We start from the raw sequence: 27338 nt of genomic DNA, 5'->3' as shown, positions 1-27338 counted from the left end.
TACTCTATTTTAGGACTACCACTTGGATCACCTTCCCAACAAAGAATGTTTCTGCAGAGGAATCAAGGTGAAAACTAGAGGTGCTGACATGGTGGGCTCCGGGGAGGGCTTGGAGCAAGAAGAGGCAGAGTGAGGGTGGGGCCTTGGGGTGGGGTGGTGGCAGGAAGAGGCAGAGCAAGGGCCTCTTGGAGAAGAGGGTACAGAGAGGCCAAGAAGAGGTGGAATGAGGGCGGGGCCACAGGGGAAAGGGCGGAGTGGGGGCAGAGCCTTGAGGTGCAACACCCCAGGGAAAAATAAAAGTCAGTGCCTATGGTGAAAACTGCAGAGCTTAATAGTGCTGTCATTAACACTTTATAAACTTCCTTTCTGCCGGCTGATGCCCCTTCTGCCCAGAAGCCTACCATTGATTATGAGGAGAGGGTGCCAATTCCGTCTGGAAATGTTATCTGTGACTAAACAGGCTTTAATGGTATAAGCGTTTCATTCACCGAACAAAGGAGGATTTAGATACTCTCAGTCATGAGCATTTAGGTGAAAGGAAACCAAGCTGTTTTTCTGAATTAGTTGACTAACCTGGATTTTCACCACATCTAGCACATGCAATGCTTTTTTCCTTCAGGTGTTAAGGTTTTGGACAACATTAAAAAAAAAAAAGTATTTCCTCTGATGTTTGCATGGCAGAGTTAATCATGGTTATGAAAGACTCTGGAATATGAATCATCTCATTCGCATGGAAGATGCGGGATGATTCACAGCCTCCAAGAGCTGACATTTCATAGACTATCCTTGCCAACTTGATACAAATAGAAAGCTCATCTTTATGCAGAGAATTAGAGGCCACCAGTCAAATGAAGGGTCATCAGAGCCTATAATACTGTGGGCAGCTGCCAGGTAGTGAAGATATGATTGCATTACCACGTTTAAAGCACAGAGAGGCTCTGCAACACTACTTCCTGTAATGTCTTTAGCAGCAATGTTCTCATAATCATATTATCTAATAAAAGGTATAAATGATTATTTAGCCAGGCTACTGTCAGTAGCCTGGAAGCGTCCTGGGGGACTCAAAAGGTAACATTTCATTGACAGTGATTTCTGTATCACGGAACAATTGGAATATGCCAATAAACTTCTGCTAGACCTAACAGAATTAGATTATCTCTTGGAGAAACTGGAGTTCGTGGGAACAAGATCCATTCTGAATTTCATCTTTTTCATCAGCCTGTTCAGTTTCTTGAGGGATGACCTAAATCCCTCCCCTCCTCTGTTTCTTTCTGTGAAGAAATAGAAGAAAGTTCTGAAGACCTTTCCTACTGAAAGACAGGTTTCTAACTGCCGCTGACTCTAGGTAGTACTTGATGCTTTCCAGATGTTTTGAAGTTTCTCATCAGCTTTCACAATTGAAGAGGAGGATGAAGGAGGTGGAAGAGAAGTCTTGAGCATCAGAGAAATCATGATATAGTCCTTCCTGTACCAATGTGTCTGAAGTCAGCTCAAATCAGGTGTCTGAGAATGGGATATCCTGCCTTCAAGTCTATTTCTGGAGAACTCTCTTGCAGTTATACAGATGAACTGAAATGAAAGAAAGATTAGGCTATTGCATGATCTTGGCTTCCTTCTCCATGTTCCACATCCTTATCTTACCCTAGAAAAATGAGGGGCCCTTTTCCAATACATCTGATGTGGGTAGAAATGAAAAGAGCTTCTGCCCTTGGATGACTGGCTTCTATTCTTTCCTGAACTTCACTCATTGCTAGTAAATATTTTGGCTTGTCCATGTTTTAGCTAAAATCTTATTAAGCTTCTCCTTGAATTGTTACATGCTGCTCAGGACTTCATTCTGAGCAACAGCTGGATATCTAGTTAGCTGCCCTGGTTCTTAATGCTAGCCTCATGGAGTCTTTTACAAGTGGATTAGACAGAATGGAGGCGGGCAAGTTTTGGATTTACCTGTGGCAAATTCTTATCAGATAACAATGCGTCCCAAGAGCTGAAGAGGACTGACCTGCTCTTGCAGAGGTGTCTCCATGGGTTTTTCTGATGGTGGAGTGCCTCTGATTCAAAGGTCTCAATAAGCCTCCAGATTCTGATCTCCTTCCCCTAAGGAAACCCAGGGTCAAAAGGCTGAGTGCAATAATAGTGCAACTTTCTTTGGTGATCCTGAGAGGGTCTCCTTGCATATGGTGAACCTCCTGGACTTCAAGCTTATTCCACTTGTTCTGCTCCATTATGATAGGGAAGGAACAAATGGAGAGAAGGAACTCGGTAGACGGCTCCATTCAGGGAGCGAAATGCTGGAAATTGAGTGTCCCTAAGGGAGATGACAGAAAGAGAGAGAGCGTGCGCATGCCTGGGTGATTTTGCTTGCTGCTGGCCTCAAAGCCAGCTTTAAAAGCTGGAATTGCAATAAATGAAGTGGAAGTGTTTAACCATCACTCTGTTTGTGCAGTTGGAGGTAAAGAATCTAATGTTTCATAAGTAGTGGCAATTAATAATCTTCATTGTCTTGGAGAAAAAGCAGAACAAGAAATCATCTTCATACTTTACAGCTGGTAATCAGACTAGGTCATTTGGTGGTTCCTAGTTTATTAGAAATTTGACATCAGTTGCCTCAATGTGAGGGAAAAAAAGTGGTTAGGTACTATCCAATGAACAGTATTTTACTAAAGGAATCTCAGAATATTTTTAAAATTGGGATGTTCTCTCTACAATAGAATACAACATAAATCACTATGTTTCTTTGCAGCATTTAAAAAGAAAAGAAGGAAAGAACAATTTTGGCCCCTGTGAGGTACATTTGAATGTTGCCTTGGATCTTAAATTGGGAATTTATCTTAAATGGAAACAAACAACTTCGCTAAAAATTAGACATTTATGACTTGCAAATTACAGATACTAATTATTTTCAGTATATACAATTATGATATTCTCAAGAGGTATTAATTTTGGGACAGATGTGCTTTCATCATGTAATTTGGAAATTAAGTTACACTCTCACGTATGGGAACTCAGAAGGCTGAATTTACGTAAGGATAGAATTGATAGAGAGGAATTTTATCTTCCTTGATAATTTTCTCTCTCTCTCTCTGATAAGAGTATGGCCAGCAAGCCTCACAGCTGGGTTGCCTTGCACTCAGAGGAACAGAGGCAGACTGCAGAGTTGATGAGGAAACATTTCCACTTGACTCCACTTCCTACCTCGTGCTTTCAGATACCTCTTCCAAAGCCAAGAATTTCTTCAAAATTTAAAATGTTAAAATACAGAAATATCAACTTATAACTACACGCAATGTTTCAAAACCATGCAGGTGAGGGAAGTGAGCTAAAGGATGTACCTAAGATGTATGGAAATTTATACTTTTTTTTTCCAGAATAAAAATACACATAGTCCAAACTGAGGATTCTGCTATTATAATTTTCCATCAAACCAAAAAGGGGAGGGATGAGCTTACTGTTCACATTTTCATCAGTGAAATAAAATAAGATATGGCAAAGTTTTCTTACTTGGACAAGTGCATGTCTACTAATCTTCACAGCTGGGGTGTGACTAGCAGTGCAAATTAAGGGAACAGGGAGGGGAAAGAAATGCCCATTTAAACAGATTATGGGAAAAGATTTTGTTGCTCTCTTATCTAAATTTAAACTTCATCTTCTGAAGCTTTCAGGACCATTCTCCCAAAGAAATCATTAGAGGAAGAATGCCCATCTCTTTTCTAATGCTGCACCAAGGTGAACAGGGTCAACCATATCACTATGTTGCTAGTCTTTTCTGTTGATGCATTTTCCTCCCAGGAAGCCACTAGTGACTAGGTGGAATAAATGGGTGATGCCATCCAAGAGTTCAATATTCCTTGTTTTTCAATTCTGAACTACTCATTCTTTAATTGTTTTCCAATCTTGTTTAAAAAAATTGAATTGCTCTGCAAAAATCAAAATTAAATCAATGTTTTTCTCTGGGTTGTGGAGGATTAGGACAGAATAAAAAGGTAGAATAATCGCTTGTGATTATAAAACTGACCATTCTTTTCAGGAATAAATTCAGTTGCTGTGCAAAATATTTATTATCCTAGTGAATCATAGTTTCATCCCAGTGAAACACTGGCCTTTGATGTTTGATACTCTTCGCAGATGTTATTGCTACAAAGAAGGTGGTTTTGTTAAAAAAGATGCTTTAAGGTTCCTCAGACTTTCTAAACTAGATTTACTCTCCATGCAGGAAATGTAGGTATTTTTGGAAAATTTTAACAGTTTGGCTGTTCAGATGAATTTGGTCATAGTGGGAACCAAAGTAAATCTAGAATTCTGATAAGGATCAATTTTTTTCTCAAATAGCAACAGGTGAAGACAACTAACAGATTAAAGTCTATATCATCCTGAAGACAATGTAAAACACAAGTGGATTTGTGTGTTTTAGTCAGCACTAGTATCAAAACCTTCTTGAGACCCTAGAATATGAAATGGTGGTTTATGGTTTCCTAAAAGACTGCAAGATGTAGTCGGATTCACCTTCTTCAATCTTTTTGTGCATTCTTTTCAAAAACTCAAGCTGTCAAGGGACTGGGATGAAGCTCCAGGCCCTGAGACAGAAGATCTGGATGGAGTCTCAGGGGAAGAGGCAGAGAAAATCTACTATCAAGAAGTACCAGGATTTCCTGGACTAATAATTCTCCAAAATTATTCTCAGCTTGTTAGATTCAATCTTTTGAAATATTCTTGGTCTCAGGAAAAGGACAGACGAGAATATTACATTTACCTTTTTACTTTTTTTTTTTTGGAAGATAGCATAGTGAAGATTCCATTCATCCTTATCAACCTTTCTTCTTCTTAGCTAATCTGCTCTGGCATTGTCACGGTCTTTCAAAAGGCAACCTTAACAGAGAGCTAGATGTTGTGGGGGGACATGGAGCATTACAACAGGATCATAGAAGCAACAAGAGGAAAATCAGTGGGGGATTCTGCTCAACATCTTAGATGTCCATATACAAATGCAAAAAGTAGGGAGATTAAACAGGGAGAACTGGAAGTATTAGAACATAAAATAAATTATGACTTAATTGGCATCACAGAGACTTTGTGGCATACTTCTCATGACTGGAATATTGGTAAAGAAGGGTATAAGCTTTTTCAGGAAGGACAGGCAGGAAAAAAAATGGAAAAAGGGTGTTGCATTATAAATCAAGAATATATACAATTGTTCCAAGTTCCAGAAGGAGGTGAGAGGCAAACCAGTTGAAAGTCTCTGGGTAAAGATAAATGGACGAAAAAATAGGGGTGATGTCATGGTAAAGTCTACTATAGGCCATCAGAGAAGGAAGATGAGACATTTCTAGAAGAAACAGCAGAAATATCCAAAACAAAAGATCTGGTTGTAACGGGGACTTACAGCTGTTGGAAAAGTAACATGGTAAAATACAAAATTTCCAGTAAGTACTTGGAATGTATTGGGGACAAATTTTTGCATCACAAAGTGGAGGACAGCCATATTAGACTTGATTCTGACCAACAGGGAGGAATTGGTTGCAAATATGAAAGAGGAAGCACATTTGGGTGAAAGTGATCATAAAATGATAGATATTATTCTGAGGAAAGGAAGGAATGAGAGCAGCAGAATAATTACAAGTGACTTAAATAAAAGCAGACTTTAGCAAACTCAGAGAACTGGTAGGTAAGGTCCAATGGGAAGAAAATCTAAGGGACAAAAGAAGTTTAGGTGAGCTGGCAGTTTCTCAAAGAGATAACATTAAAGGCACAACAGCAAACTATCCTAACGTGAAGGAAAGATAGGAAGAACAATAAGAGGCCAATATGGCTCCATCAGGAGCTCTTTAATGACCTGAAAATCAAAAAGGAATCTACAAAAAGTGGAAACATGGAAGAATTGCACAAGGAGGAATACAAAAGAACAGCACAAGCATGTAGGAACAAAATCAGAAAGGCTAAGGCACAAAATGAGTTACACCTCGCAAGGGACATAAAAGGCTATAAGAAACAAGAGAAAGATGAAGCCAAGTGTAGATCCTCTACTTAGCAGGGAAGGAGAGCTAATAAGTAAAGACAACAGGCAGGTTGAGGAGTTTAATGCCTATTTTGCTTCAGTCCTCACTGAAAAGGTAAATGGTTACCAGATATTCAATGCAATTAATACTGATAATAAGGAGGAAAGAACACAAGCCAAAACAGGGAAAGAACAGGTTAAAGAATGTTTTAGATAAGTTAGTTGTATTCAAAGCAGCATGGCCTGATTAAATTCATCCTTAAGGAACTATCTGCAACAATCCTGGAACAAGAAAAGGAGTACTTGTGGCACCTTAGAGACTAACCAATTTATTTGAGCATGAGCTTTCGTGAGCTACAGCTCACTTCATCGGATGCATACCGTGGAAACTGCAGCAGACTTTATATACACACAGAGAATATGAAACAATACCTCCTCCCACCCCACTGTCCTTGTTTCATATTCTCTGTGTGTATATCAAGTCTGCTGCAGTTTCCACGGTATGCATCCGATGAAGTGAGCTGTAGCTCACGAAAGCTCATGCTCAAATAAATTGGTTAGTCTCTAAGGTGCCACAAGTACTCCTTTTCTTTTTGCGAATACAGACTAACACGGCTGTTACTCTGAATCCTGGAACAGTTAGCAATTATATTCAAGAATTCCAGGTGGACAGGTGAGGTCCCAGAGGACTGGAGAAGAGCAAACATGGTTCCTGTCTTTAAAAAGGAGGAACCAATAGCACCCAGAGAATTATATACCACTCACAGCCCAATTTTGATACCAGGAAAGATACTGGAACAAATTAACAACCAACCATTACGGAATCACCCAGAGAAACACAGGGTTATAAGGAATAACCAGCATGGATTTGTAAAGAAAAAAAAAAGATTACGCCAAACCTACCTAATTTCCTTCTTTGACATTGTTACTGTCCTAGTGGATGGGGGGAAGCAACAGATGTGATATATTTTGAGTTGAGTCCCACATGACATTCTCATAAGCTAACTACAGACATGGTCTTGATGAAATTACTATAAGGTGAGTGCAAAACTGGTTGAAATACTGTACTTTAAAGAGTAATCATCCACGGTTCACTGTCAAATTGGGAGGATGTATCTAGTGAGGTCCCACAGGGCTCAGTCCTGGGTTCAGTGCTATTCATTATTTTCATTAATAACATGGATAATGGAGTGGAGGGTATGCTTATAAAATATGCAGAGATACAAAGTTGGGAGAGGTTGCAAGCACTTTGGAGGGCAGGATTAGAATTCAAGACCACCATGAAAAATTGGAGAATTGGTCTGAATTTAACAAGATGAATTTCACTCAAGACAAGTGCAAAGTATTTCCTTTAGGAAGGAAAAATCAAATGCACAACTACAAAATGGAGAATAACTGGCTAGGTGATAGTGCTGCTGAAAAGGATCTGGGGTACTCTAGCAGATAAACTGAATGAGTCATCAGTGCAATGCAGCTGTAAAAAAGGCTAATGTTCTGGTGTGTATTAACTGGCGTGTCAAGACATGGGAAGTAGTTGTCGTGTTCTACTTAGCATGGTGATGCCTCAACTGAAGTACTGTATCCAATTGTGGACACCACACTTTAGGAAAGATGTGGAGAAATTGGAAAGAGTGCAGGGGAGAGTAACAGGAATGATAATCAGTTTAGAAAACTGTGCATGTTTAGTTTTCAGAAAAGACAACTGAGAGGGGAACCTGATAACTGTCTCCAAACATTATAAAGGCTGCTATAAAAAGGACTGATCAATTCCTCATATCCTCGGAAGGCAGGACAATAAGCAAGGGGCTTAATCTGCAGGGAGGAAGATTTAGGTTAGATATTAAGAAACACTTTCTAACTATAAGCATAGTTAAGCTCTGGCGTAGGCTTCCAATGGAGGTTGTGGAATCCCAATCACTGGCCATTTTTAAAAACAGGTTAGACAAACAGCCGTCAGGGACGGTCTAGGTTTATTCGATCCTGCATCAGTGCATGTCTCTTCTTAAGGTGCTTTTCAGCCTTATATTTCTAGTATTCTCGGTGTATGGCCTCAAGGGACTGAATATTCCATTCTGCCCAAAAGAAAAGGGCTACTGATTCCTGATGTAGAGTGAGTAGCTGAAAGGCACTCATGCTACTTGTCTAAAGTCTCTCATCATCGAGCTGTTACCTGTCTTGATCAGTGAATAATACACAGCTCTTGTATAGCCGGCACATCTAGCTTCAGTCCTACAAACTTCTGTAAAACTAATCAAATCATGGGGAAAAAAAAAATTACACTGTGGGTCCCCACCCTCCCCTTAGATCACACTCCAGGAATAAAATTCGGCTTCCCATGCACATCCCCAGCTCTGGAGACTAGCATCTCTTATGATCTAATTTGAGTATGTACATCAAACAAAGAATGCTGTCATGTTGTGGGACAGGGGAAGAATGTGAGGTTTCTTTTTGATTGTGATCTCAATTTTTGTGCAAAACACAGTTACACAAATGGAGAAAGAAAAGGAGGACTTGTGGTATCTTAGAGACTAACAAATTTAGACAACGAAAGCTTATGCTCAAATAAATTTGTTAGTCTCTAAGGTGCCACAAGTCCTCCTTTTCTTTTTGCAGATACAGACTAACACGGCTGCTACTCTGAAACCTGTCACAAATGGAGAGGCATTCTTGAAACATTCCCCACTGTAGCAACTCTCTCAAGGACACTGTTATGCCCAGAACCCATAGAAGAGAGGCTGCAGCTGGATGCTTACTGCTCAGTAGTGGATGTATATCAGACTACAGCTTCCCGGCTCCTTTCTTCAGATAGGACTACTCTTGCTTGAAGAGCATCTCTTTTGTTTACTCCTGGATGATCTAAAACTATACTGGGTATTAGACTTGTTCTCTCTAAATTTAAACAAATCTACGGGACCGGAGGGTTTCCATGACTACTTGGATGTTTATATTTACTTCTTTTCTTGTCTGGACCTTTATCAGAATGTCATTCACGTAAGGAAAAAGATAGATGTCCTACAGTCACTAGTAAAAGGACCTGATTTACACATTCAGTGACATCAAAAGACATAATTCTGCCTTGGTAGGGTTAGGTAGAGTGATAGCCCTGAAAACAGAGTGAAGAAAGCCAATTGTAAACGGAGCAAATAAAGGCATGAAGAAAGGAACTGGTTAAGCTGAAATAATGTCTCAAATTTTTTTTGTCCATGACTGCTGAAATTCATACCAATATCTCCCTCCTAAAGGAAGGCTTCTCTATGGACCTGATGAGCCATTTGAAGCCCAGCACTGATTTGATCTCAATGGGCCATTTCAGAAGAAGAAATAAGAGTAATGCCTGAGAAGTGCATAACTCAGTAGTGAATGACTTTGCTGTGCCAACTGACAGGAGTTTATGAATTGCCTGCACCATAAAAGCTACCTGTTCCAGGTTCCTGATCACTGAAGGTGGTACAAAGGATGGAGAAGGAACTTTGGTAAACATTACTACATTGCCCTCGGAACCTACTGTGACAGCTCATTTTCTGAGACTGGGTCAAGAATACTACCTTCTCAGGAGGTAGACTGAGTGTCTGGAGTCATGCAATTGGTCTGTTTGCGCTTGGTCTTTGACCTCTACTTTCCCTAAGTGGTTTGGACCAAAATCTATATTTTTTGTACTGATAAAGTGGTATGCTTCTAAACTGTCTAGAATTAAATTAACAAAAGGGACTCTTTAATTTAGTAATATGCTTTCCTTTTCTTGCATTTTCTGCTACCTCATTTTTGAGGGCCTCACTGAACCACTGCAAATCTTGTAGTTGCTAAGATCCATCTGATATGGCAATTGCCTCTCCTCAAGCACATACTGGTCATTTCATTAGAGGAAAAGTATCTTGTTGAAAATAACAGCATTTAGGAAGGTGTCAGTAATAAGTGACCAGAGATATTTTCTTGGTGGACAGTTTTAACTTTTACCATAAAATGTAAATAGAGCTGCATACAGCACAGATAACACATATAACAGAACATGTAAAAGACATAAAAGTAGGATAGATGCAGCAGAGAACTCCAAAGAACCTCCTCCCTAAGGAAACTAAAAATCATTCTGCACCAAGGATCCTCAGGAAAGAGGCCCTCATCAGAAGGAATTACTGTCTTTTGCTAATGAAAAGAGTACTTTGACAGGTGTGTGAACTTTACCTTAGCATATTTCAGCTTCACAAAATTTTACATAATTTGGAAACTGTTAAGACAGTGTCTCCACTTTGCAAGGTCATCTTATGTTGAATCTATTCCAGAAATCAATAGTTTCTGGGATTGTTTAAGAAAGAGGGGAGGGGAAAAATAACTTTTTCTGTTTGAGGGTTCTGCTTCCTTCCTCCGAAGATTCAAAGATGATACTGTATTTTTCTTAAAAGCAAGAAAAACCTATGTATCTGTGGTGTCCTTTGACCGATTCTTATAATTGTGAAGAAGATATTTCACTTTCCTTCTTGGACAAATAGCGAAGATAATATATCTTTATATCTGATATTTCCCCTTTTTTCTTTTTGTTTTGAGAAAAGGAAAGAATTAGAGGAAGATATGTCCAATGAAGTTTGGGCGAATACATTTTCTGGACTCTTAGAAGGAACAGAGAATGCTAATTTGCATTATTTAATCCCTTTCTTCTTCTCCATGGAATGATGAATTGCGGAATACTTGGATGATAGAGACTTTTTTGTTTCCATTAGCTGCTTTTTTCTGCTGCCTAGAGACTTTCAAGGATTCACTGAAATGGAAAAATTTCTTGAAGCAAGGGGACACTAAAAAAAGGAATAAACCAAAATGTTCACGGAAAAGGATTCTTGGTACAAAATACTTATCCCCTCCCCCCTGACCCCCCAGTGCTGGTAAAAACTATAAAAATCTTTTTGGGAATTAATACCTCTGATTAGTGTCAGTAAACCTCAGGTACAGACACTTAGGTTTCTGCTGATAGTAACAGCTACAGATGGCTTCTTATCTTGTTCCAGTACCTGCCCAACTTACTTTGTCTTAGCACTTAGCATAGACAGGCTTACCTGCTCTGACAGCTGAATGTGAAGGTTAGACTGTATTCCCTGTGCAGGAGGTGTATTAGCAGTTAATGTTACTGTCTGTTCCTTAACCTCCTGAGGCCTTTGAGCACGGACCACTAGGTCTGGCAGTGAGGAGGCCTTACCAATGGCATTAAGAGACTTATCTGCTACTTTGGCTGCTGTAGTTGAGAAGAGACCAGGCATACTAAGACAGACCCTCACTCTCTCCAATACCAATACCAACTTTCAAAAACATCCCATAGCTTTCTAAAAGTAGTGTCAAACCAAAGGATTCTATACTTGTAAGGAAACATTTTGGTAAAGACAACAAATATTGACAAAAATGCCTGTTGCCTCTATGGAAGCAGGACACTGAGCAGGGCAAGGTGGGAAGGGAAGTCACATCTGGTGGAAGTGTGACCTCTTCTACTCTAGAGACTTTTTGGATCTTCTGCCATATGTAAGATAAGACGTTCAAGGTCAATGGACTACATTTTGGATGATCTTCCAGCAAGATGATTAAAATGGCCTCCAAAAGTAAGAGCTTCACTTAGTAGCATAGATGTATTTGATTGTTTGATAATTCACTGTAAAGAGCATTATTTGCTTTGAGTCAGAGGTGCAAGTATAGCAATCAAAATTACAGTTAGAATTGGCAACTTTGTTTCGTAAATTTTAGACATACCCAAATTTAACTAATTATTGGACTCATATTCCTTGTCATATCTCAAGTGTTTTACACATTAGAGGTCCTTTTCTATCCAAAATTACATTAAGAATTTGAATGGCAGACAGCAAAAAGCCTAAGCCTAGACAGATGTAAATACGTATTTCAACAATTAATGCTAAAAGAGAATTACATGAATATGAAAATCTGAATTCCAGTATTGGTTCCTGCTTGGCTATTGAAATTGCTTTGGAAACAGTCAAGTCTAGAATGGGGCTATGATTGTTCTCTCTTATCGCACATGCACCACTTTGTCATTGTTATCATGACCTCCAGGCTGCAGCCAAGGCATGTCACTGTTTCTGTTAATGGACTAGTTTCAATAGTATGCACTCAGAAGTGGACTTCACTACTGCCATAACACTCAGAGAGACAATTCTGTCCAGTCATTGGAACAGTGGGTCAATAATGGCGCAGTTAAAATTATGCACATTCTTACACCGTGCAGGTAGAAAAGGATAAACATACTCTATTTTCTAAGCCGAATTTCACCCAATCTCAATGAAATATGTGATGAATAACTGCTTATCATTCCAAAGGGCCCATATGGTTTCCCAAAGGGTCTCATCTTATCTCCAGTCCAGCGTACATATGAGCTTCTAGGGAAGACTAAGATTGTTTGGCCTACAATACTATCAGTATTTTGATTGTTTCCTCGTTGAACAGTAAACCTCCTATTTCCTAGTGATTAGCCAAAATAGGGTTCTGGCTGAAATTAGCTGTCAGTCTCAATGAAGAAAACACAGAGGCGATGCTATTGGGCAAACCAACTAAAAACCAAAGAAAATCTTGAGAATTTGATGGGAGATTTTCTTTTCATTCATTCTTAGGCCCTTTGGAACCACTAACAGAACCAATGTTAGTTTTTTACCTTTCCTTTGCACTGCAATTGTTTTCAGCTCTGCCTTCACTTGGAAGCTTCCCCTATTATGGAAACGTCACCGTCGTGTTTGATTCATAAAGCGAGACTACAATGATGTAATTCCAAACTCTGCAAAAGCCTCACAAATCCATGTATATACAGTAGATAATGTATTTCCCATAATAGTCAATACTCATGCTTGGATAGCAGCTTCTCATCATAGTTGACTAACACCTTCCTCAAATGACCTCTTAATTTCTCCTGTGTTTTGGTCTTATTTACTCATTATCAAATGCTTAAACACCCTAAAGTTACTAGTACCAAAAAGCTTACAACAGATTAATCTTGGGAGAACACGATTACAGAACAGTCATCACATTCCTTACAATCATATGTTTACCTGTTCACGTGGTGTCCACCTGTAGCTTGTTGGCAATGCATTTGATTGCAGTGTTCAGAACCAGACCTGTTATCTTTGTACTGTTATGTTGGTACGTATTGAAATCTCAATATTTACATGCTTTTTATAACTTCTTTGGCATTTTTTTAAAAAAAGTTCACCTTTCTAAATGTGCTAAATATTAATGCAAAAACCAAGATATAGACAAGAACTAAAATAATTCAAGAGAACTTTAACTAGGGTACCTATATGCTTTATACTGAGACCTAATGTGCCAGCAGCAGACCACCCCACCACAGGTAAGAAATGAGAAATTTTGAGGGCTATTGAACACTGAATTTTCACAGCAGAACAGCACAAAGTTATTTATCAGTGTTCAACAGCCTTCAAACTCACTTTCATCTGTGGGGTATAGTGGTTCAGTGGACAAGGGCTGTGAAATAAAGGCATTTTGTTACACCTTATTTTAAGGCTAGTTGCATTTTTTAAAATAAATATTGTACATAAAACAAAGATGCATAAGTCAAAACAGGTTTTACAGTGTTAGTAATTGTGAATTAATGGGAAATAAACTTGAGACTTCCTTATATTTAAACCTATCCCTTAACTACAGACATGCTGCTGATGCACCACAGGTGCACATTAAAAGAACAGGTAATTGTGTGGTAATAGTTCTTCATCAACAACCCACTCAATGCAAGGTGAACTTTGCTATCAGTCAGATGGCATGCGTAATGTACTCTGTTTTTAGCTTCAATTTGTGGATATTAAATTGGTAATCCATTTCTTCTCTTAATAACCAAAGGAAATATGAGGAAGGTATTTAGGGGTGCTAAGTGTTAGATTCTCCAGTTTTCTTATGGTTATGGATTGGGATGTTCCTGGGGTTTGTTAAAGGCAATAGAATAGCTAACCTTTATTCCCCAAACTCTTTCTATAATGTGTCCCCACATTATAGACAAATATTTAAACGGGAAGTTTCTGTTATACTTTTTCAACATAGGAATTAGAGGCAGATACCATAAATTAAGTGACTCTACTCTTCAAGGTAAAAGTTGGGTTTGTTTACTCATTTATGGTCATGGATTTCTGTCCTAGCCTCTCTCCAGCATGGATGTTTCATTGATGGCTGAGGGTAACACTTCAAAAATGAACCAGCTAAACAAACTTCCCAGCAGCACTTGACAGAGCTACACCTATTCTTCCCACTTCCAAAGCAGTACAGAATTAATTACCAGTTCTATGGATCTATTGTAAGTATAATAGACTAAAGAGCTATCACAGACACGTTTATTGTAAAAGCACAATCCCAAGAGTGTCTAGTAGAGGGCCAAAACGATTAACACAAATGCTTTGTCAGATCAAAAATAAAACCTGCACCGCCCAATTGAGGAATGAATTAAAACAGTGGGTTATCTTTCAAATTAACCAGGGCAGTTAGTGAGGAAAATTTCATGAAAGTGTAATTCTTAGCCTTTGTGAATCCACACAGCAGGCATTCTGCCAGCTGACAAGATGATGAAATTTTCATGCTTAAAAAAGCCCTCTTCATTTCCCAATTTAGATTAGCTATTTCTCTCTCTCTATTTGCTTTTCTGCAGCAGAATTTAAAAAACCTGAGTTCAATCTTTCAAAAGAATAATGCAGCTCTGGAAAGAAACTAAAATCTTTGGATGTCATCTTGGCTTAATATATTTGCAGTTACAAATAAATAATTAAGATCAAGGCTGGGTGTATGTTATTTAATATTAAGGAATTAACTACTGGAATAATGCTAAATGCGGTTTGTGGTAGCTAAACAATATTTCAGTGTTCAAATGGAAACTGGCTGGTTTTAGCAACAAAGAAATGTATTTTACAAAAAGGTGAATGCATGTGTTAAAATAGTAGGAATTATAGCAGCCTTGCACAGTTCTACTTGCCCACTTCCATGGTGTAATTATTTGTTTTTTTGTTTTGTCTTTTACAAGGAAAATATCATTTGATTTTTATCAGCACCATGACAAACAGATTTTGTACCTAACCTGGTAAATTTTCATGATAAATTTACAAGGCTGGACTTTTTAAGCCACTTAAACAGAATAAGGAATGAGGGAGGAGTGGTCTGAAATCCTTAAGGGCCTGATTCAAAGCCCATTGAACTCAATGGAAAGACTCCCATTGTTTCCAATGGGCTTTGGAACAGGCGTTAAGAAATCATCAGAATCTAGGCACTGTTACCTTCATAAAATGTAGTTTACTATATTTTCAAGGTTAAAACAAAATACTAAATTTTTATATAGATATATTTCTGTTTTACGTACAACTTCCTCCATAACTGAAGGGTGCAGCCATTCCAACAACGATCCGCTACACCCAAGTCTCAAAGTTTCATCCAAAGTTTTACTCAGAATGTATGTCATTATAGTTTATAAGATTATATATTTCACTTATCCCAAACATCCCATTTGAAAATGTTCAACTCCAACTGTTACACAGCTATTAGAAGTACTGGATAAAAGAGATATGAAGCTCACAGAGCACCTGCCTCTCTAACTGTTACTGAGATACAATAAAGGTTTCCTGTCCAACTCAAAGAAATCTCCTTTTTACAAACTAAAAATACTATTCTATTTGGAAATAAGATCTGGCAGCACAGTAATCTCAATCTTCTGGAGACTAATAATGATACTTGGCATTTATACAGCTTTTTTACCTTCAAAATGCTGTACAAATAATTTGATCAACTAGTCTAAAGCTCAATTCATTCCTATTAAAATGTATCAAAGTTCAGGGAACTCCCTGTTACACTTCTATAACTTCCACATGAAGGAGCTCATTAGTTATACTCAATCACAATTTCTATGGACCATGGAAAAGGATATATAAAAAATTAGAATGTAATGAACCTTTCTAATCGTTTGGCAGCATTCAAACAATGGCACTTTGCATTTTGATTTATAACTTGATTTCATAATGATGTGGAACAAACCTACAGCAAAACTTTACTGATATGGACAGAGAGCATAGTGCAATATACTAACTCTTTCCCCTTAACTTGATCATAATTTGTCTCTTTCAATGTGCTCAGTATTGTACATTCTGTGCATGTAACATTTTCTTGCACATTAAGTGCTAGAAATGTGCTTAGCACTTGTTAAATAATTATAATAATTTAAATGCAGCAAATCTAGAAAAGTTTAGCAGATAAGCAACTTTTATCCTAAAGCTACATGCTTTGATATATTGCCTTAATAAAACAAATTTCACTACGTTACAATAATTATGTTATTTGAATGTCCATTTTGGAAACAGATGAACTTTGAAAGGAAGCTTCTGCTAGGCTAAGGTTAAATGAATAGCATATCTATAAATATGAGGTCTCAAACCCTTACGTTCAGTGTGGTGTTGCCTATTCAAACCATCTGCCAATGCCGTCAACTCTCATATTCGCACTTCTAATGAAGTGACTAACTTTAAACATGGTAAAGAACTGTTTGGCTCTATGAAAATAGGGCCGTCGAATACTACAAATAAATATAAAGGAAGACACCTTTTTTCAAAAGAATTTCTTAAAGGAATTGAGATAAATTTTTTCCACTGGCAATGTGATAAGTATGGAAACATTTACTTAATAATGTGTTAAGAACTAATACAGAGAAAAAATCAAAACACAAGTGAGAGTTATTCGAACATAAACATAAACTGGAGCCATTAGAACAAATTATTACTACTGTACTTCCCTGCAAATCTTTTGTAATTTTCAGCCAAAGGAACCATCAATTTGGTAAGCCATTCAAAAGACTAAATTTTCGAAAACAGAGTCTAATTTTGGTTATTCAGCTTTAGACACCTAAGGCCTTATTTTCAGAAGTGCTGAGCATCTGAAGTTCTCACAGTGACTACTATAAATCACAAATATCCTTTACCATTTCACAGAAACATTCCCAACCCATCTCACCATAAACCTGCCCCAGGATCTAGTTATGATTTATGTTGCAACCAAAAAAAGAAAATGAACTCATTTCAGTAGATACACATTTTCATTGTAAATATAGAGTCATACTTAAGTTTGTCTGTACACTATAAAAGTGACTAAATTAGTCCCATGACATCTGAATACTTTGATACCCAAGAAGTGGTTGTGTCCAGTTTATAAGAATCATGGAGCACTGTAATACATAGGATATCTTTTATTTACATTTTTGAACCACATATGGATATATCAAGAACAAGCAGTAACATTTTGCTATTAAACAACCTTCTTCATCCTGCTTGGAAGAGGCCGTATAATGCCAAGAATGCCAAAACCTTTATGCTTGTGTCTGGTTTCAACATATTTGATTTAAAAAAAATTGTATCAAAGTGGTTCTAAAAATCTTGCAAGCCAGGAAGAAACCTTCATAACCCACAGAGCTAGTAAGAAGTTATTCTCCATCACCCTTCAGAACATTATTCGTGGACAAGGCCTGTTTTCTCAAATTAATGGGCTGTTTATTAAATAATGCATCTTGAACCAGATTTAGTGTAAAAGAAAAGTTGGTATTTGCATGTTCAAATCCCTACCTTCATAGATTTTTCTCAGTTCGGTAGAGTCACCTTTTCTTCAAAAAAGGAACTTAAAATACAAAGATCTACTCTATCTGTAACATGGCCAATTAACTTATAAGCAAAAATTTAAAATGTTCTTATCTATCATCTAACACTGGAATGCGTTACCTAGGGAGGTGGTGGAATCTCCTTCCTTAGAGGTTTTTAAGGTCAGGCTTGACAAAGCCCGGGCTGGGATGATTTAGTTAGGGATTGGTCCTGATTTGAGCAGGGGGTTGGACTAGATGACCTCCTGAGGTCCCTTCCAACCCTCATATTCTAGGATTCTATGATCATATCCATTAGACTAGGGAATGTTAACATTTCTTTTAGAAATAAGAAGTATTTTAAATTAGGATTTAACATCCATCAATCTATTTTAATGAAAATAAAAATCATATTCATTATGGGGGAAAAAAAGGTTTTTTCAGCTATTATAAAGCACAGTAACCAGTACTGCACAAATGAATACTTTGTCACCCCCAAGAAAAACTGAGTACCCAGTAGAGAACTGATGATTAATTTAACTCTGTAAAGAATACTTTTCGGATACTTACATTATAGTAGCTTTTTAGGTAACGTCTAATATCCAAGAGTAGTTTGTTGTTCATTTGAATCACACAGTGGAAAGGGGACTCATCACATTCTTTCTTACTGCACTGTTGCAAGCTGGGTTCCATAAGCTTTCCCTGAAGATTAAAATAATGTTGAATAAAATCACAAAACCACTATAAAGTTATCACACGAGAGTGCATATACAGTATACACACAAACATACGCTAGCAATGCATAAAGAGACAAAATATTGTAAAACCCTTCTTCAATTTAATCCCCGGCAGAGGTCTTCCTTCCTCCAACCCCATGACAATTGGCTTCTCCATCCCTAAAGAGAGTCTTCTCCGCTAGGATGTACAGTCTTCTCACTCTTCTCTTAAACAAAGGTCATTTGGGGAACTTAACAAATCACCTGCTTCAGACTTTATCATTCAACTAATGATGTTGAATAAAAATAAACTAGTGAAATCTATAGTAAAATCAATTCCCCTGAAAAAGACAGGCTTATCACTTTTATCAAGGACACCAACATATTCTCAAGACTATTTGATCGTAGTCGTGGAATCATTCTTATTAAGCATCAGATGTGAAGATGTGCTACAAGAGTGTACATCATTAAGCTATCTTTTTTGTTTCAGGCTCATTTAATAATTTTTAAAAGTACAAAGAATAACAATAAAGGTTTATACCATCTTATCCACTAAAATTATAGACTGTACATTTGATTAAATGGTCAATTGGAACGTTTTGCATATCTTCACGCATGTGAAATTGAGTTTTCAGATCCTAAAGACTGATTGTAAATAGCTAAAATTAAGTTAGTGAAATTTTCATTGTAAACGAACACCCTATATGGTTATAAGATTATAACAGTTTGTGAGGGATTTTTTTCCTATTAATATTTAAAATCCATGCTTTTCTGATCCGATCTGGCTAAAACCTCACCCACAACACTAAGCAATTCCAGGTGTAAGAGATTTTAGAGCTTGACATAAGCTCTTCTACAGTTAGTCCATCTGCAAGTCATCAAGCCTCCATGCAATTAACTATCATATTTACAGCTGTAATGAAGCAAAAGTCAAGGATTTACAAAGCATTGCTGATCTGTGTCTGTTTTTTCCTCTTGCTTGCTTCCAATGACTGCTTTGTTTTGATTCAAAAAATGTGAAACATCTGCTGTTTGTCCAAATTAACTTAAAATAATTACTTTTAATTTAGATAAAGGATATATTTGCTTTAACTTTCAAGGTTTTCATTACTCTGCAGCCTGCTAATTTGCCAATGACTAGTCCATGCATAACATCGCAACAGAGTTAAATATCTGGCCCTCTTTCAAGTTCTGAGCCAAGGTCAGAGATACATTTTTTGGCAGCACTTCTTGACAGGAATGCATCCCCTATGACTTTTTATGTCTGATATACAAAGACAGCAAGAAAGATAGCGCAGAAGTACCTTTCTGTCAAGAAGGGAAGTGGGATGTAAAAAGAAAAACACTGATTTTCAAAAACACTATGTTCCAATTAATATGATTAAGGATAAGAAAATGTTACTGCTATAAGCAGGCTTATTTAAATAGAAAATTGTAAGTTGCAAAGTTAAGATAAATATTAAATATAAAATAATTACACTAACTTCTATTTGTAAACCAAAGCAGATACACCATTTGGCTTCATTAATCTGACAAATGCTTCCAGAGTACAATGTGCAATGCTGAAATGTGTGAATGGAATAGGATTCAGCACTGACATCATAATCTCTGATCCAAAGTTGCCAATAACAGAATCAAAAGTGTGTCTTTCCCCGGTCCAAATTCCAATGAACCGTGTTTGAAAAGCCCCTTTTTTCTACAGGAAGCCCCCCCCCCCCCCCAAACCTAACTATAGAAACAAAAAGACCAAAAACTAACCGAACCATCAAAGACATTGTCATAAATGTTCTCTGTTCCACATCTCGGACAGGAAAACTTGAATCTTTCACAGTCCCTATATTTCTCCTCATCAGTGAGCTGAGCTGGGCCACCAAGCAAGGCATCGTTCTCCTCATCTTTATGGTAATGGTGATGGACTTTGAATTGGGATGGATCCAGTCCTATTAATGAGAAATAAAAATTCCAAGACCAAAGTAAGCAATTCAGCTAGGTCAGTTTTTTCCCTTAGATTTGGTACAACAGATTCAAAATGGGTCACAAAAATGAAAATTCAGAAAGTTAAAAAACCTATCCTCAGGAGAAGATTGCTTTAAAAAATATAAATACATTTCACAATGTTTAACCTAAGATAAGGTTCATGTAACACGAATAAATCACTTATCTTTTTATACAAGATTGCTTTATAAATAAAAGAAGCACACTGCATTATCCATCATGGGAGTATGCAACAGAACATTTTGTTTCTGAGGAAACCATTCCTAGCGGATGGTTTTATTGTTATTTTCTTTTTAAGTTACATTGAAAATATTTCAATAAAATGTGCATCGTTATTAAGAAACCGTCTTTAAATCAAAATGGGGCCATTAAAACTGAAAACAGAGAATAAAAACCCCATTAAAGAAACACGGGTGCACTGCTATTACCAACTCCTTCAAGTCCGTATACAACTGCCAACTCTGATTTCAATGCAGTGGTCGATTTCATTTTGGCTCAGTGATTAACAGCATGTAGGTTTCAATCTAATGCAGTGGTTAAAATTCAGGAGCAGCATTTAAAAAGGCAGTGTTGGAGACAAAATGTTTTATTTTTGGTTTCCAGAACCCAAGAATTTAAACAAATATATATATATGAAAAGATCTTAAAAATATTGACTCAAGGAAAAAAAGCAACACAAGTTCATTTTTCCTAGTTATCTGAGGGTCAAAGTAAAGCTGGTCAATTTCACATTTCTTGACATGTTTTTAGCAGTGTGTTTAACCCTCGCTTTAAAAAAAAAAAGGACTAGTTACTTGATCTGCAATTTATTTTTAACCCAGGTAAACACAATCTAGATAAATGTCCATCAAAATTTATATTCTAATACAGACATATGACAAAATGTTCAGGAATAATGGCTTACTTTATTATAAAAGAAAAAGGTCTTATAAAACATTTCTAGAAAGAAACATTTTCAGAATAAACTGAAAGTTTAAGAAAATTAAGCGAAGTAAGGAAGTAAAATGTGTCATCTCATTATTTAAGTAAGTGTGAAATACGACAATTCAGCAATAATTTTAGGGAAGTTGGAGCTGGATGCTCATCCTTTTCCACTTCTTCTTTATAAGATTGAAGTCTTTGTCTTACCAAGTGCAAAGAAACAATATTCATAGACCTAAAGAACACACCTTGGGCACAACATTCAATTCATTTAAACTTGTATGTATAACACCATTTAAATTTATCATAAAATAAAAATATTCTACAACTATTTTTTTAATCATTACACTATTTTTCTATAAATACTAAATGGGTCATATTTAAGCAAAAGAAAGAAGAGTATTGCAAACAAAATACCAGTTTAACCTATTTAATTTCAATTAAAAACTTATCCCAGATCAGCGTTTTAAGAATTTCCTCTTTTAAAAAAAAAAAAAAAAAAAACCACAAAAGGCAAACATGAATAAAGGCTAACATCATACCAAATTTGATTTTTACAGGTCATTAAATAGAAATTAAAGAGAACATTTCTATTAGCAACTGTCACACACTTCATGGTACACAGGGTCCCTTAAGAGAGAGAGCATTTTTTTTTTAAATAAGCTCATCTGTACTCTTTGAAAAAGACAAATGTTCTGCAAGACAAGTGGTAGATAAAAGTTTTATTTAAAATTTCTCTCCTCCTCCTCAACATTTTCTTTATATGTCAGATTCTCAGAAGGAAAAAAAAAGGTGGGCTATCTGTCTAAGACAATAATGAGTGCAAGGACATATGTACAATATGAACACTCTCTCTTTGCTGAAAGTGTAGACATGGAGTAAAAGGTAGTGATGGCTACTTTAATATAGAAATAGCAGTAAATTCCAACTACGAATGTATCTTTAATTCTTTCTCAGAATATTCCACTACATTAAGATAATCCCTTTCACTAAATAAAAATTAAGGAAGGGATATCATACTTTGCCCTTTCTGAGGAAGACCAAAGACTTTAGTAAAACTGTGATTTTCCAATGTTCAGGTTGTCAAAAATGGTGGGACGGGGTAGGTAGAAAAGACACATGGTCAAACAAATAGGTAATCTACTTTTCAAAAAAATTAGAAACACTTATTTTTTATCATTTGACTAGCTATTTTGATTGGGGAAAACAGAAGAATCATGGTGATGATTCAGCAAAGTATACCTTACTTAACCCATGTGAATAGTCTCACTGAAATCAATGGGACTCATCAGGTGCTTAAAAAGCATGCCTATATTAATTGATTTTCTTGCTGAATTGGGTCCTATATTATCTACTATTTCCTTTCATGGATTGTTTCTTGGTTACTTAATCCATTTCAGAATACCAAGTTGCATCCTCCACAGCAAGGCAAAATGCCCTATTTTGGTAAACAAAATCACAGCATGGAATATTTAAAGAATGGAAAAACTGCTCCTCTTCCCTTTGTAATACATTTTTTAAAAAGAAGGCCACAAGAGTTGTCAGCAATAAACGTCTGCTTTTGACTCTTATCTTTCCATGACATTGACAAAATCATATGGGCTTGCTAATTATTTCAGGTTTAGTTTCATACTGAACACTTTACTATCACTAAAGGCTCTGGCTTATAGGTCAGCCTTAAAAAATAGAGAGGATGCATTCATGGTTTTAAAAAAAAAAAAAAATCCTTCAGAAAGTAAGTAATGGTGAAGATAAACCAAAGAGATTTACCTTTGTATGACAGAAATATACAAGAAAAGAAAGATCTGTACGTTGCCATTGAAGTTTTAACTGTTGTTTTAAAATACTAAATGAATGACCAACGTTAATACTATTTTGGTTTGGTTACTAAAATAATTTGAAGTTAAAACTTTTGCAAGTGACTTTTTTTGGGGGGTGGCGGGGGAGCAGGAGTTGCAGCTTTTTCCTCCAAAGACTATAGTGGTGAGCATAAACAAAGCAGAAGTCATAAGAAGTGTCAGTTTTTAGAGCAACTACAAGAGATAGGGTATTTACTGATTTCTGTAGATGACCTAAAATTAATATTATCTTTAAAAAAATTGAGATTAGTCTTAAAAAAAATCAGCCTTTTTTTGGAAGCTATGCAAACAGAAAAGTTTATATATTTATACCTTTGCTTATTAGAGGTTTTGTGAAACAAAAGAAAAATAGTATCTGGTGCTGCCACCTAGAGACTAAGGGTGTGAATTCCTTTTAGAATCACGTCACATAAGTGGAAACGTACTTCAGCACCCAACTCCATACATACTGAAAGTACGGAAAGATTCTGATTATCTAAACCCTCAATATCATGCACTGCAAAGAATTCCCCTAACTGGAGTCTTCTTTGCCAGTAACGCTCCATTATACAAATGCCCAAATAACCTTACCAATGTTACCTAAATTTAGATAATAGGGATCTTAACATACTTCTAATTTAAATAATTTGTTTGACTGAATAGACATTCTAAAAGGAAGACCTATATATAACCAATACACTGGAGTGATTAAAATTTGATCTGGGAAAGAAAAAAATGAAAATGTAAGTATTACTACTATAAACAAAGGTTTATAGAAATAGCATCTAGAGATAGAACACATCAATTCAGTCACCCAGTCCATTCCCATGCCAGAGCAGGACTATTCTCAAACAATAATGCTTTACTTTCTCTGTTTTTTTTTTTTTAAATGTACTTATCACACACTAAGTACATGTTTGTAGTTAAAAAAACCAAAGAGACCACATGCTAGCTCTCCAAAAAAGAACCCTCATGATCTCCCCTAAATCACCCTTCAAGTGAAGGCCTGCACCTTGTGAACAAATTCTGACAGTCAATAACTCCCAAGGGAATTATACAGTTGATACCAAATTCACAGCACCCAGAGATTTAAATAAGGGGCTAACTCACACACTTTAACCGATTTCCTCAGTTAAGAAATTGTGGAATACAAGATTGCTCAGCAAAGTATGTGAATAGCACAGCTGAGCAGTTTTGTTATTTTTTTCTAAATAAATCTTGAATAACCAAGATTTATTAAAACTAAAACTGATCAATTCATGGATGTGGTGGTTAGGAAATATAATCATATTGCTTTGTCTTTCCTCTCCCTCCTATTCAAACCCACAGATCTGGTTTCCCTTCATTGTATAATATGACAAAATAGACTGTTAATTCTCTGGGGGCACGAACACGTTCAATTTAAATGTATAGTGAAGAGAGTAGCACAATTTGGAGAGCTGTAAAATAAATAATTTAAAAGGCAGCTTGCTTTGTTAATTCCCTATACAACATCTTTTGAACTTTATCCAACCTATAAAATTACATTTGGTAGCCCATACAAATGGGTTCTCCTCAGAACAAAGAAGACAGGCAGAGATTACCAGAAGAAAAAGCATCTCCTGAAAAAAGTAGTCACCATGACTAAACTAAACAGGAACTAGAAGAGTAACTTTCCTAAAATTAACATGTTGCAAAACTGCTTGCATGTCAAATAAAGAACACCAGTATCGGCACAGGCCTATGGACCACTGGAATTTCTCATGGAAATCAATTATACAGATATGGGGAAATTCCCTTTTATGTAGCAAACAGCTTCAGTAATTCGCACAGTCTTCAAAGAAGGAGTGAACGCCACAGAATGTGTGTCTCGGTTGCTTGGCTGCTTTTAGAAAACACCTTACTAAGGGATGAGAGAGAAAAAAAGCAGTAGAGCCTAGAACAGAAGTAAATTTGAGAATGTTGACCTTTTGAAAATGGTACCCGAGACAGATCTTGCTCTAGGTTGCATTGGAGAAAGTTAAATAAGTTAGATAGTTCACACCAAAAAGGAGAAACTCATTGTCTTCTGGAGAATGTTCTCCAGCAATTTATCACTCAGGAAGGATATTGACATTGCATGGCACTTCAGAATCAAGGTACCACAAATCATAACCCTTTTGGACAGGCTGCTGAGATGGGTGCAAGACACACAATAGGCTGCTTCTGTGAGGATCTAATGGAACTGGGTTATGGACAATAGGGTCAGGTCTGTAAACCAATTTATTCAGAGCCACACTGGGGCTGTGGGAATCAGTTTCATTTGGTCACTCATATTTTCTCAGGACCTTTGTAATAATGAAAGGAAAAAGGAAGGAACATGTAGAGTTTGCTGTGATTTTCAGGAACAGTAAATCTATACATCCCTAACACTAGTCAGATTCCTCTTCTCCCCACCGCAAGTCCAAAGATAGAGAATTTACAGATGGAATTTATAAGCAAATCTGTTATTTAGAGTTATCTACATTCTGCAAATCTGGTGTAATACTTGTGGACTGAAGTTCTATTCTCCAGCATTTAAAATAGAGTGGCTGAACTAGTCTGCTCTGAGGCTGAAATCACCAGCATAGTATGTGGAGTGCTTTATCGTCACAGAAAATCTTTTCTGCTCTTTCCAAGTAAGCAATGTTTCCCTGAGCAGGGCTACACTTCATCTGCCATGACTAGTAAGGTGAGCCATCACTGCAGCATTCGCTAAATGGAGAGTGACCCAATTCTGTTAAATAGGAGATCTGAAGATGTTTCACACTCTTTGATCGCTTGCTCTGCAAAGACATCTGGTTCACATGACATTTCTCACTACAGTGGCTCAATTCATATCCAACTGTTTGAAAAGATAAGCAAAGTTTAATCCATCAGACACAATATTTTCCTAAAATTATCCAGAACGGAGGGTTTCTTCAGAAAGAAAGAAATGTTCTTGGACCCACTGCAAGGAGAGAGAAAGCCAGGATTTCCTGTGTAACAGAGACTAAGACATGTTCTATACTACAAATTTAGGTCAGTTTAGCTACATTGCTCTGTGCTGTGAAAAATTTCACACCCTCTGATGTAGTTAAGCCAACCTAAGCTCCAGGGTAGACATTACTAGGTCAACAGACAAATTGTTTCATGAACCTAGTTACCGCCTCTCAGAGAGGTGGATTTACTTACAGCTTCTGTCACTGTAATAAGCGTCTAACTACAGCAACACAGTTGCCTGGTGTAGACATTGCCTAAGTAAAAACAAGAACCCATTAAAGAGTCAAATGATTTGTTTAGCTACCTGATGAGGCTGAATAAGACATTCTAGCCACTATAAAAATAAAATTTCTGATGCATTCAGAGACAAATGTATGTAGGCCACCCCCAGTATTGCAGAAAGATCCCAGAATAACTAATTCGAACCTGGAATGATTCTAGATCACTCAAAGATTTATGACAGAACTCTGATCAACTATGTGAGAATAATATTTTTGCTTTTAATGTGGGTCTCTGGAAAAAAGACCTGGCTTCTACCACCCAATACAGTTTACATGCTTGAGAAAATACCTGATAAAATGCTGCCAAAATAAGGAAACTTTAGGGGCATGGAGATATCAAACTGAACCCATTTGGTTGTTAATCTTACAAGATGCTGCAATAGGTATATGGACGATCAGTCTGGCAGGGCTACAGATGCTTAAAAAAAAATCTCTGCTGTAGAAATATTATATACCAAAAAATTTCCATCTTGAATTGTGCTGCAAAATGCAGTTTATGCATTTGAAAACAATAGACTCTACTGAGAGTTGTACAGTTTTTAAAATCTAGCCATTATATTTAGGAGTGCCTAAATGGAAACTAAGCTCTTTAGAACCCCAATTGTGGGTCCTGAACACTTTTGAAAACCTGGTCCTATATCTATTAGGCTAGCATAATCTTCTGAAGAATTTTTTTGGCTTTTGAAAACAAATAGATATAACTCGGGAATCTTTTTATCTTTCTTTGCCTCAGGATTATACAAGATTAAATCTTCAACTGCTCTATCTAGGCCATTACCAAAATGTCCACTGCCTCTGAACTGTAGGGTCTGACTTTTGATTGTTCTGAAACTCGTATGCAAAGTTGGCATTCTTGCAAGTTAGCACTCCACTGGACACAGACATAACCATTAGTGATTTATTAGCGATTATCTTTGAAAAGTCATGGAAGATGGGAAACATTCCAGGGGATGAGAAAAGGGAAAAACATAGTGCCAATCTATAAAAAGAGAAATAAGGACAACCCAGGAATTACAGACCAGTTAACTTAAC

At 36.8% G+C, this 27338-nt stretch overlaps 1 protein-coding gene across 4 annotated transcripts in view; it reads right to left on the bottom strand.

The window, feature by feature from the left end:
• The window catches only part of POLA1 (DNA polymerase alpha 1, catalytic subunit), a 351814-nt gene that overhangs the window by 147320 nt on the left and 177156 nt on the right, over window positions 1-27338 (bottom strand). For all 4 annotated transcript variants that reach the window (XM_073357730.1, XM_073357757.1, XM_073357741.1 and 1 more), the window contains 2 exons: window positions 20051-20232; window positions 18147-18278 (listed from right to left, as the gene is read on the bottom strand). In XM_073357730.1, the coding sequence (XP_073213831.1) occupies window positions 18147-18278; window positions 20051-20232 (314 nt within the window). The remainder of the gene's footprint in view (window positions 1-18146; window positions 18279-20050; window positions 20233-27338) is intronic.

This window comes from Lepidochelys kempii, chromosome 1 (genome assembly GCF_965140265.1).
Source record: "Lepidochelys kempii isolate rLepKem1 chromosome 1, rLepKem1.hap2, whole genome shotgun sequence".
NCBI classification, from domain to species: domain Eukaryota; kingdom Metazoa; phylum Chordata; order Testudines; family Cheloniidae; genus Lepidochelys; species Lepidochelys kempii.
Note: the sequence above shows the minus strand (reverse complement) of the source record. Positions and strands in the feature narration are given on the sequence as shown.